General features: G+C 42.2%; 1 protein-coding gene and 1 pseudogene across 1 annotated transcript; one reads left to right on the top strand and one right to left on the bottom strand.

Moving 5' to 3' along the window:
- Window positions 1-292: 292 nt before the first annotated feature.
- Window positions 293-7713, bottom strand: LOC129352740 (uncharacterized; annotated as a pseudogene).
- A 322-nt stretch (window positions 7714-8035) lies between these two features.
- On the top strand, window positions 8036-11427 carry LOC129352705 (oocyte zinc finger protein XlCOF6.1-like). Its single transcript, XM_055021818.1, has 2 exons — window positions 8036-8224; window positions 8933-11427. The coding sequence occupies exons 1-2, from the start codon at window positions 8068-8070 to the stop codon at window positions 9889-9891; spliced, it is 1116 nt and encodes a 371-aa protein (XP_054877793.1). The 5' UTR covers window positions 8036-8067; the 3' UTR covers window positions 9892-11427.
- The last annotated feature ends 1507 nt before the right edge of the window (window positions 11428-12934 follow it).

Genomic DNA, 12934 nt, shown 5'->3' with positions numbered 1-12934 from the left:
TCCAAACTGGGTTATTTTCTCAGTAAATGTTTAAACTTTCAAACTGAGCAGAATAAAAATGTTTTGATCAAAGTCTTTGATTCTGACGGTTTAGTCAAAGTAAAGCTGATCGTTCTCAGCTTGTTGCTCATGAGATGAAACATGTTGGGACAAAAACTCCTGGTTTAATGGAGAATTTAAGAACAAACACGAATCAGGTCATTTAGTCACAAACTGCTCTTTAATAAACATCAGGGATTTTACACAAAGTTGAGATACAAGGAAATAAAAAACCGTTAAAGGATCAGAAAGACAATAATCAGAGAAAATCTTAATGAATCTATAAAATTATGACATCACAGACAGACAGGAACAAGTCATCATCTGGATGGAAATTATTAATGTAAATCTGACAAGATGGAATAAAAAGATTCTCTTAACGTCATAAAACGTTTAAAAAACAATCAATCAGCAGCGATAAAGCTGCAGCAGAGTTCATCTGGGGCCGTTGTTCCTGAGGGCCGTCAGTCCACAGCAGTAAACCAGACTCTTCACTATCAGCACCGAGTAGAGCAGGCAGAGCAGCTTCACTCGGTTCAGGAACGTCAGGATCCAGGGACAAACCTGGAATAGATAAGCAGGAAAATGTTACATCGGCCATGATGCTCCACCTGCAGCCGAGTCTCTGCTGGTCTCCCAGCTTCATCACCTTGTGCTGCTGGGGCCTCCACTGAGCCGCCCTCATGCTGCACAGAGCAGCGGTACCTAGATATGCTCAGAAGATCCCGATCCACCTTCAAGATGGAGGCGGTGCGGGCGGTGCCGTCCAGCTCTCTGAGCTCCAGCTGCTCCTCAGAGGTCAGATCCTTCTCTCCATCGTCCTCCAGTCTTTTCCAGGAGATCTGGACCTCAGGAGGAAACATGCCTGAGGCCAGACACAGCAGGAGGCCCCTGCGGCCCCGCCGGGCGCTGGAGGCTGCTGGGTACACGCTCACCACGGCTTCACTACCGGATCATCTGCAGGTTGGCAGCAGAAACACATCCACCAGTCAGCAGCAGCTCTGCACGGCATTCAGTCTGATCCTGGAAACTTCATGGACTCTGATCACTGAACTGCTGACCAGCTCACCTGCAGCCTCTGGACTCACCTTCACATCAAACACCGACTCAGGAAGACCCTCTGCAGGCTTTTATTTTGAAGTTAAATCTCTTAAAGACATTCCTTTTACATTTAGCTTTTAATTCCAGATTAGTCTTTATTTCTTTATACTTTCAAAGGTTGTGGTTTTATCTATTGGCCACTTTGTATTGTCTGATTTCTCTACAGCATTTTGGTTGACTTTATATTTGGAGCATTTTATAAATGAATGAATGAATGAATGAATTTTACTTGAGTACATTGATGGAAGTAAACAAGTTTGAATCCAAAATACAGACTGACAGTTCATGTGAAAGTCAGACTTCTTCTACACCATGATTGTTCCGTTAGTTCAATTTTCAATAATCTCATTTATTAACTAACAACTAGAACCTTTTTAAAGCTTTTAGTTGTGAAAACAGTAGATCTGGAGACGTTTGTTTCTTCTTTTAATTGTTATTTATTAATTATCTTTTCAAACACCTACTGATGATAATATCATTTTCATGAATTAAATCTGATTTCCTGATAAAACAGCTGCAGAGAACTTGAGTTTTTCTCTCCATGTTTTCTGACTTTGAGCTTCTTTCATATCATTAAGTCATCAGAAAGTGTCAGATAATATCTTTCTCTAATTTTGTATCATTCATTTTTATTGAACATTTTTCCTTTTTGTGGGACGTTTTTTCCAAATGAATCAAGATTGTCAAACCTTTAACTCATAAACCTCATATATTTATTCTGTAGATTTTTCTGATGTAATTATGCTGCTGAAATTAATTCTTAAATATTTCATAATATTGTCACCTTCACTAAATAACAACCCAGGTCAGTTTTTACAAGTGACTTTTTGCCTAAATTATATTTTGGTAAAAAATGATTAATGTGATTATTATAGAAAAGTGAGAATATTGACCTGAAAGTTATTTGTAATTTTTTTTCTACATTTAAATAAAATCTTTGACTTTTTACTGTAAAATATTGAATGTATCCAACATGTTGGGTCTAATTAATGTTTTGTGAAGTTTTTGTGGAGCAATAACTGATCCAGTCAGAGGAAAGGCGGTTCTGCAGCGATCGGGTCGGGCTCAGAGTTCAGCAGAGTGGAGAACCTGCTGAACTGAACCGTTTAAAACCACGACGCTAAAATTATTCATTCATGTCAGGAAAAAGTTTCTATTTTCTGAATTTAAATGAGGCTCAGAAACTTTGGAAGTTTGAATTCAAACTGATTAAGATCTTCGCTGATCAGATTATATTTAAGATTTTTTTACCCGGAATATTCACTAACATTTAAAATTCTTATGTTTGATATCTTCAGCGATCTCTTTAATCCTTTTAGTCAAAAATACATTTTCATCTGATGCATTTTAAACACACAAAGAATTAATAAAATCATAACATAAGTAGTTATTAAAGCAGAAATATAGAAAGTCACATTAAACCCATTTTAACTCCAGTGAAACCAGTAAATGTTGATTCTTACCAGTTACATACAGTTTGGTACCAGAACCAAAGATCCATTCAACCCACAGTGAGACAAACTGATACAAAAACCCGCTGGCTGATTTTTGTGTCTTAATGCATCAACATTTTCTCTGCAGCTTCATAAAAGTTTCAGTTTTTAGGATTAAAGTGTTTATCAGAAATGAGTCTGTTTATATCATCACAGCTGCACTGAAAGGAAACTTCGTCTCTTCCAACAACAAAGTTCAGCTGCTTCTTGATCTCCACTAATGAAACCCAGTAAGTGTTGGTTCTTACCGGTTCCATCCAGTCTGGGTCCAGAACCAAAGCGGTACCAGTATCCTCCACAGAAACCAGCCTGCTGCTGACCGGGTCGGCTGAGGGGAACCGGTCCAGATGATGCAGCAGAATCAGGTTTCAGCTCCATCATGAGTTTCAACACGGCTGCTGAGTGGATCAGAACCGACCTGCTGAGGTTCTGGTGGATCAGAACCGACCTGCTGAGGTTCTGGTGGATCAGAACCGACCTGCTGAGGTTCTGGTGGATCAGAACCGACCTGCTGAGGTTCTGGTGGATCAGAACCGACCTGCTGAGGTTCTGAGTGGATCAGAACTGACCCGCTGAGGTTCTGGTGGATCAGAACCATCAGAAATGTGCTGTGAAGGTCCAAAGTGGTTCTGAAGGAAGTTCTGCAGACATCCTGTCTGAAAGCTCCAGTCTCTCCCAGTGGGTCTCCTGGTTCTACAGTCTGAGCTGCAGCTGCTGAGATCTCCTACAGTCATGAATGCAGCATGGATGTCTGAGATCTCCTACAGTCATGAATGCAGCATGGAGGTCTGTGGTTTCCTGAGGTCATGAATGCAGCATGGAGGTCTGAGATCTCCTACGGTCATGAATGCAGCATGGAGGTCTGAGATCTCCTACGGTCATGAATGCAGCATGGAGGTCTGTGGTTTCCTGAGGTCATGAATGCAGCATGAGGTCTGTGGTTTCCTGGAGGCTGATGGTACCATGAAGTTCACATTTATCAGGTGGAATGGAGACAGCAGAGGTCATGACCTTTGACCTGCTGCCTTCTGACTCTCTGAGAAAACCTGCAGCTTCACTAAGAGTGTGAACAGCAGAGCCGGCCCAATGCAGAAGCAAACTAAGCAGCTGCTTGGGGCCCCAAAGCTTCAGGGCCCATAAATACATTTGATCACTGATCACTGATCAATCTGGTTATTGAGAATAAAAATGATGATGCTGAAAACTTAAATGTTGGATCTAAAGGAGAGTTTACTTTATAAAGTGGAAAGAACAATCAGTCAATCAGGGCCAGAGGCCCCTCTGGGTCCCGTCTAGAGCCGCCCCTGTTGGTCCAGCACTGATCCGTCTGTTGGCTCAGCCGGTCCAATCAGAACCTGCAGCTCAACCAGATCAACTCTCTCATCACCTCAGCAGGTCAAAGGTCAGGAAAACGGCAGCTAGCTTCTCTGCAGACCCCACACATTCTGGACACAAACTGATTGGACTTTTACCTTCAGGGCTTGGTTCTGATCCAAACTCCCAAAAATTGGTGTTCTTTATTAACTAGCAAACCGGCCTGACCTTTAACCCTTGAGAGAACCTGGAGTAAAGAGGAAAATGAGAAAAATCAGAACCATCAGAGCAACCCGAAGGCTTCCAGAACCGCAGCAGAACCTGAGCAGAACCTCAGCAGAACCTGAGCAGAACCTCAGCAGAACCTCAGCAGAACCTCAGCAGAACCTCAGCAGAACCTGAGCAGAACCTCAACAGAACCTGAGCAGAACCTCAGCAGAACCTGAGCAGAACCTCAACAGAACCTGAGCAGAACCTGAGCAGAACCTCAACAGAACCTGAGCAGAACCTGAGCAGAACCTCAACAGAACCTGAGCAGAACCTGAACAGAACCTGAGCAGAACCTGAGCAGAACCTCAACAGAACTTGAGCAGAACCTCAACAGAACCTCAACAGAACCTGAGCAGAACCTCAACAGAACTTGAGCAGAACCTCAGCAGAACCTCAAAAGAACCTGATCAGAACCTGAACAGAACCTCAACAGAACCTCAGGCTGGTCTCTTCCATCACATTGATGCAGGAATTCATGCAAAAGGAGCCCAGACCAGAACTGATTATTGATGATCTGTAATAGTTTATTACTGATCAATTGGACCTGATGTAGGTCCAATAATTTAACTCACCAGAACCATCTGGATCCTCTGAGAAGCAGAAACAACCAGAATAAAAAATGGACCCAAAGCTTCTTGACTTATAAAATAAACTAAAATTATCTCCTGAACGTGTTTTTCTCTACAATATATTAATATCAAACCTATTAGTGATGAAGAGGATGATGATCTTATTATTGATGATCTCATTATTGATGATCTCATTATTGATGATCTCATTATTGATCCTGTATCTGAAACAATGGGAATGAAAACCATTAATTATTGAATAAATCCAACAAATTGATAAAACCTTCAGAGTTTATTGTAATAAAATGATGAAACATTAAAGACTCAGAGAGTCTCTGTGTGAGATGGAGGTGAAATCAGTGAACCTGGGCTGTGGTTTACTGCTCTCTATGTCACAAACTGACATCTGATCATCTGGAGGTTTTTGTTCAGGCTCAACGAATCATTTCTCACTGTGGGAACCAGACTTATAACAGCCGCAGTAGTAGGAGGCTGAATGAACGTCTGCAACATTTTCAATCTTCAGTTCACAGCTGTTCTGATTTCTCTCAGCTGAGAAATCATTTTCCTGAGGATGATTGAAAGGTTTATATGTGCTACTATCACTGGTGATAAAGAGAATAGCTCTGAATGTTTCTGTATCTTTCTTCTGGTACCAGGTTACAACATTCCCACCACGGCCCAGTTCCCCCACAGCTGAAGGAGACGCTCTGCCCGGTTCTCCTGGTCAGACTCAGGTCCTTCTGAACCAGCTGTGTTCCCACAGCAGCCAGCGCTGTAGAGACACAGACAGACAGACAGACAGGTGAAGGTTAGTGTGACAGTGTTTGTTCCAGGTGTTGGCTCCTGATTGGCTGGAAACACTCACCTGAACCCAGCCAGCACAGAGCAGCAGCTGGGAGGAAAAGCATTGTGTGCAGTGGTGTTTCCTCTGGTGAACCTGGGGAGAAGTGGCTCTGATGCAGCTGAGGCCAAACAAGGACGAGCTGAGAGATCAGACCAGGGCCACGTGGTTTCTAGCAGAGGAACCAAAGCTCCCATCAGCCCCTGCAGCCCAGAGAAGAGGAAGCTGCTGATTGGACGGTCAGAGGAAGATGCTGATTGGATCATCAGAGGAAGATGCTGATTGGATCCTCCATGTACCTGGTTATTGTATCTGGTCGTAATAATTTGCTCCTCTACTGAAATGATTCTTCATCTCCAGTCTGACGGGAAACTTGACTTGTTTATTGCGAAACCTACAAAGAGACTCGATGAAGATAAAATCCATCTCTGAAGCATCTTCCTTCTGAAATCATGAAGAAAAACAGACGATTCTCAGCTACATAATGACGTCATCAGGTGAATCTGAACCACTGAAGTATTGAATGCACAGAAAATAATCAGTTCATGGATGGAAAATGTTCTGAAGCTGATAGAAACCAAACTAAAGTTATTATATTCAGACATAAAGATCAAAGGATTCTGGCCTTTTGTCTTTTATGTTCAATGTTTGTCTGAATGTTTGTTAAATGTCTTAATGTTCGTCCTACATTTTATTCTGTTAACTGAAGAATTGATTCATGATTAGGAAGCATTGATCATTTATTGTGTTTCATAATAAAAGTCTAAATGTCCCATAGGTTGAATATCAAATATCAATAATCATCAGTTGAACTGATAACAGACTGCCATGTTTCTGCAGCTTCAGAGGATTTTCTGACTGAGGAGGATTTAAAATCTGCAGTCAGTTGGACTGAGGCTCCATGTCTCCAGCTGGTGGCTCTTTGTCCCCCACTGACTCTGTTACCCCAAAACAGGAAGAAACAGGAAGTTTAATGAGCTGCAAACGTTTCAAAGAAGTCCCATTAATTCATGAAATGTTACCTGGAACATAAATTATAACATATCTTATAGAGAACAACCACCTGATACCTAACAGAGCAGATGCTGCATGAGGATATTCTGCATCTGTTAGTATTTTTATCAGCCCTTTAATTTTGCTGCATGGCTGCAATAAAAGTAATAAATTCTGTTCATCTCTGAGTCCAGAGGGAATAAATCTAAATCCAGGCTGTTTTCAATGAGTTCCTCTGTTTGTGACACGTCCAGATTACATGAGATCTGCATGACGACTATTTATGATTCAGGGAGAATCGTCAACTTAACTTTAAAATGACAGAAACATAAACTCGTGAAGTCTGAAAACAATAATGAAACCAGAAACCTTCAGAGTTTATTGTAATAAAATGATGAAACATTAAAGACTCAGAGAGTCTCTGTGTGAGATGGAGGTGAAATCAGTGAACCTGGGCTGTGGTTTACTGCTCTCTATGTCACAAACTGACATCTGATCATCTGGAGGTTTTTGTTCAGGCTCAACGAATCATTTCTCACTGTGGGAACCAGAGATCCTACAGCCGCAGTAGTAGGAGGCTGAATGAACGTCTGCAACATTTTCAATCTTCAGTTCACAGCCGTTCTCAATTTTCCCAGAGGAGAAATCATCTTTCTGAGGATGATTGTACCTGTGCTCAATTGCACAGCTACTTTTACGGTAACGAAAAATGATCTTAAATGTTTCATTATCTTTCTTCTGGTACCAGTATGTCTCATCATCATAACGACACGGCCCAGTCTCACAGCTGAAGGAGACGCTCTGCCCGGTTCTCCTGGTCAGACTCAGGTCCTTCTGAACCAGCTGTGTTCCCACAGCAGCCAGCGCTGTAGAGACACAGACAGACAGACAGGTGAAGGTTAGTGTGACAGTGTTTGTTCCAGGTGTTGGCTCCTGATTGGCTGGAAACACTCACCTGAACCCAGCCAGCACAGAGCAGCAGCTGGGAGGAAAAGCATTGTGTGCAGTGGTGTTTCCTCTGGTGAACCTGGGGAGAAGTGGCTCTGATGCAGCTGAGGCCAAACAAGGACGAGCTGAGAGATCAGACCAGGGCCACGTGGTTTCTAGCAGAGGAACCAAAGCTCCCATCAGCCCCTGCAGCCCAGAGAAGAGGAAGATTAATTTTGTTTTTTAAAATAGAAGATTAGATGTTTGAAAAAATGATTTTGAAAAGGAAGAATTTCAACAGATTCATATTTCTGTTTATAAACATGAAATAATATGAGTTCATGTGAATAAAGTTCAGCAGCTCTGTTGTTGCTGCCAGGCTGCAGTTCCCCTGCAGGCCAGCAGGGGGCGGAAACGGACCAATCAGCTGCTGAGTCTCAGTTTGACCCCAGCGGAAGGAAAACAGAGCAGCTCCTTCCGCTGGTTGCTTCGTGTTTGAGCTGATATTTCAGTCACCATGTGTTCAGTTCAGCAGCTGAGGGATTTTATCAGAGAGAGACTAACTGCTGCTGCGGAGGAAATCTTCACTCAGGTCGAAAAAACCATCATTAGCTACGAGGAGGAGATTAAAGTTCTGGAAACCTGCAGGAATGAAGCTCAGATAAAAACAACCGGTATGGAGCTTCAACACTGACTGATAGTTTATAACCTGAAGTTTTTTATCTTCGGTTCTGCTTTAGGTTTTAACCCGGAACTCGGAGGTTTTTGCTGTTTCTGCTTATATTCCTTCAACAATATAATATATGATTCAGACTGATTGATCTTATGGATCTAAAATGACAACATGATCCGGAGCTTCCTGTGTCCAGAAAAGTTCTGTTTATTATTCCAGTTTGACTGGACTGGTGCTCCAAAGTTTCAGATGGAAGGAAAGTTTCCTTTTCATTTCGGGGTTTCAGAGTCTGGGGGAAGAGAGGAGTGGACCGGAACCGAGCTGCTGGATCCAAACCTGTCTGACTATCAGACTCTGTTTTTGGATTCCAGGTCTGGTTTAAAGATCTTTGCTCTATAAAAACATGTAAATACAACCTTCAGCTGAACAGACTGATTAAATACATTATCAATCAACATTGAGCTGCTAAAAATATATCAACGATCTGATATATTTAAACATGTTTAATTTTGAGAAAGGCTGATTGGATGCAGAGGCAGCTATTTATTAATATTTTCTTTCTTTAGGTATAACATTCATGATCTTCAAATTGGCCAAAGTTAAAACGAGCTCAACTTTCCTCCTGCAGGCAAACAGGCAATAAAATCTGCTGTTATTAACAGGAGGAACCAGAAGACCAGCTTTAACTTCTGATCTGTTGTTCCTTCAGATCCGGACCGAGATGAACCAGAACCTCTGCAGATTCAACAGGAGGAACCAGAACTCCCACTGATTGAAGTGGGCCTGGAAGAACTTGGACCAACCGAACGAGACCAGAAGGAACCGGTACCTGGAGGAACCACAGGAGAGATGACACAACCAGAACCAGCGCAGATTAAAGATGAACTTACAGAACCACAGCGGCTGGCCGACCCGGTGTCCAACAGCCAGGAGGGACAGCGGCTGGAACTGAAGGAGGAGACGTCTGTGGACCTGCTGGGTTACCAGCAAACTGAAGCAGAACCAACCGCTGAGCAGCTTTGTTATGGTTCTGAACCTCAGACCCAAAGCTCAGAAGGAAACGTCTCCACTGTGTCCCAGAGTTTGTCTCTTAGAAACTGTGAAAAAGTCTTTAACTCCAGAAACAATCTGGATCAGCATCGCAGAACTCACACAGGCGAGCGGCCATTTTCCTGTCCAACATGTGGGAAGAGTTTGTCCAAAAGCAGCAAATTGAAGGTCCACATGAGATCCCACACAGGAGAGAGGCCTTTCATCTGCAGCATCTGCGGCAAAGCTTTGAGTTCAAACAGACATCTGACCGATCACATGGTCACCCACTCCAGCCGGAGGCCCTTCGGTTGCTCAGTGTGTGGAAAAACGTTTTGTCATGAGAGTTCCTTCCAGTACCACATGAAAGGCCACAACGGAGACAAGCCGCATTCTTGTGACACGTGTGGAAAAAGGTTTATTCTCAGTTCCAGTCTGCTGAGGCACATGAGAACCCACACAGGAGAGAGGCCTTTCTGCTGCGCCACATGTGGGAAACGGTTCGCTCAGAGCAGCAACCTGGGTGTTCACAGGAGGATCCACACGGGAGAGAAGCCGTACTCCTGCCCAACGTGTGCAGAGAGTTTCTGTCGTAGAGCAGGTCTGCTCAGGCACATGCAGACCCACAAGACCGGCTGAAAACCCAACAACATTTCTCCTAAAGTGGATTTATTTCACAGTCAATCGACAGCTTTTGGTTCCTGCTGCTCAAAGTCACATTACAAATCACCAAACTCTGGAAGAGGTTCTCCCATTTATCCTGCACAACTGTAAAAACAAGATTTTAGTCTCAGAAGAGGAAATATTTCAGATTTGGGTTCGTTTGAGATTTGAACCAACAGGGGAAACAAACTGATCCGTTTAAAGCAGAGCAAACTGACCAGGTGTGAATACACCTTTAAGGTTTTAAAGACAACAGGTGACGCAATATAAGAATCATTAACTAGAGTCTGTTTTCTGCCGCACTGTTCAGTGCATATCTCACCCTGGCTTAATTAAATATCATATTGACAGCAGTCAGAGTGGGCCATGCTTACTGAGCACCAGCAGCTCCTGCTGGTCCAGAGGTCAGAACTGCTGTCAGCAGGAACTCAAGGATGTAGGGCAGCAGCCAGACAAACAGCTGGCAGACAGCTGGCAAACAGCTGGCAGACAGCTGGCAAACAGCTGGCAAACAGCTGGCAGACAGCTGGCAAACAGCTGGCAGACAGCTGGCAAACAGCTGGCAAACAGCTGGCAAACAGCTGGCAGATCCTTACATAAAACTCTGGAGTTTAAAATAAGGAAGATATTGGGTCACATTCAGAAGGACAGGAGCTGATCTCTGATCTTCCTGCAGTTTGTGTTTAAATCTGTCAGAGGTTAAATGAACACTGAAATATTATTTCTGACTCGGTTCTTAACTCCAGCTGTTGGTCCTGATGAGAAATCAGCTGATTGGAAACACAAACCGCTGCTTGTTTCAAATAATAATATTTAGAATAGAAATGCAGAGCAGGATGTTCCTCATCACTGGTTCCTCCCTCCTTATGTTTCATATCCAGAAATAAAACATTCGTAAACAGCCTTTAGTTTCTGCAGTTGAATCATTAATTCTGAGGATGAATAATAATCTGTTATAATCAGAAAACTCCTTTTCACACCCATTTTCCTTTAGTTTGGCTCAAATAAAACAGATTATGACCTTTGATCAAATATGGCTCAGTGACCTGCTGCTGGCAGATACATCATATAATAAAGGTATGAAAGGGTGAAATGATCTCCTTCCACTCAGCAGGTGGATCTGATCTGCAACAAATAGAAAGATACAGAAAACACCTTCAGCCCTCTGTAAAGTAAGGTGGAGGTTCTGTAGTGCTGTGGGCCTGTTCCTCTGCCTGGTTAGATTCATTTATTGTGATCTCTGCAGTATAACTACAACACGGATCTGAAAACTGCTTCTGGATGCTATGAATGACTGATATATTTAATATCTTTCCTACTTGAATAAATGAAAATGTATTTTGCTAAATGATCAGGTGATCATGTTGGTGGCTTCCAGCCTCTTGGTTGGAGATCTGATGATTTTTGTATCCAACAATTGTTGCATCAACATTGATTTGTTTTGACATTAATTGCTGTTTTTTACTTGACATTTTGCTTTAATAATCTCATAAATGTTCCACTGAATCCTCAGATGGTTTCTGGACTGTTATGTTGAGAAATGGAAAATGTTGCTATCCCTGTAATAAATAATTACAATTCAAGAAAATATGTTTGAAAATCAACACTGCGATTGGAATGAGCACCTCAACCAAATATGACTCCAGTGTTTCAAACCTGACAGCATTTTGCAGCTGAGCTTCAGTCAGTGAAGCTTGAAGAGATCAAGACTCGGTTTTGCTCTGGAACCATAATCCATCACATCATGTCAGTTTAAATACATCAGAACCAGAGGAGGCGGTTCTGATGGCAGACATCGGGTCACGCAGCTCCTGCCAGGTCTGTCTGGTTCTGTCCAGAGATGGTTCTGTTCTCTAAGACCGGTTGACCCAAAGTTGGTTTCATCAAAACAACGTACAGTTTCCCATTATCTTTCTCTGGATGAGTGAAAACGATCTTTAGTTGAGTTTCTTTAATGTTCTTGAAAAGATGCTTCAGCAGAAACATGAAGCCTGAAGAGGCTGAGATTAAACTCTGGCTTCTCATGAAACATGACGAGACTTTTAGCTAAGAATGGAAACATCATTCCAAGTGAAAATCATCCACAGGTTGGAGGTATGGCTGAATACATCAAATACATTCTAATTAAATGTCTGGTTTATTGAACAAAAACCATAAATAACAAGATTAACTACAAAGAATAATAAGCTTTACATCAGATGTTAGCCATCAGTGCTAAACAGCTTTACAGAAAACAATACAAGAGTTTATTCAGTAAACATAAGAGAGTAAATGACTCTCTTATTTAGACCAGGTGTTCAAGGTGGCCCCCTGCAGGGCCGACGTCCTGCATGTTTCACTCCCCCTGGTGGAAGAGAGTAAAACCTCATCAGCAGGTCAATGTTCATCTGAAGATCCATCATTTGATCCAGGAAGAGAAAAAACCTGCAGGATGCCGGCGGTCCATGACCCACTTCAGAACCACTTCAGAACCACTTCAGAACCATTTCAGAACCACTGCTTTACAAAGTCCAAACACTGGAATGATAAGTTCTGGTAGAACTTCCAGTTCCCACCATCCAGTCTGGGTTCTCCAGAACCTGTCTAAACTACACTTAACTCCTGATGACAATTATGATGTTGACTGATCAATTATTGCTGTTATCTCTGTTTTAAAGTATTTTTCTGTTTCACGTCGTAACGTTTTTAAATTTCATCTAATTTTTAATTGTTTTAAAGTCGTAAATGAAAACGCTGATTGTCCAAATATTATTCATCTTTCAGGAATCATCCACCACAATTTCAACAGTGATCACAAAAATGTTCACTTTGGTGAAAATGAGTAAATTATCAGATGTTATTTAATCCATTAGTGTGGATTACAGCTGCCTTCATTTTAAACAATCAGTCGTCTTCAGTCTCCTGGTCTTTATGTGACTTTTTATGGCTGTACATTCCATTGGCTGTGCTGAATTTAATTCCACATACTGTACAGGAGAAAGGTTTCTCACCTGTGTGAACCCACATGTGAGCTTTGAGG

The sequence above is a fragment of the Poeciliopsis prolifica genome, unplaced genomic scaffold (genome assembly GCF_027474105.1).
Source record: "Poeciliopsis prolifica strain line A6 unplaced genomic scaffold, Auburn_PproV2 SCAFFOLD079, whole genome shotgun sequence".
NCBI classification, from domain to species: Eukaryota; Metazoa; Chordata; class Actinopteri; order Cyprinodontiformes; family Poeciliidae; genus Poeciliopsis; species Poeciliopsis prolifica.
Note: the sequence above shows the minus strand (reverse complement) of the source record. Positions and strands in the feature narration are given on the sequence as shown.

Bases quoted from the DNA above. Each gene is read 5' to 3' on its own strand.
- LOC129352705 (XM_055021818.1), top strand. From the start codon at position 8,068: ATGTGTTCAGTTCAGCAGCTGAGGGATTTTATCAGAGAGAGACTAACT. The intron at 8,225-8,932 runs GTATGGAGCTTC...TTGTTCCTTCAG, and splicing joins AGCTCAGATAAAAACAACCG to ATCCGGACCGAGATGAACCA.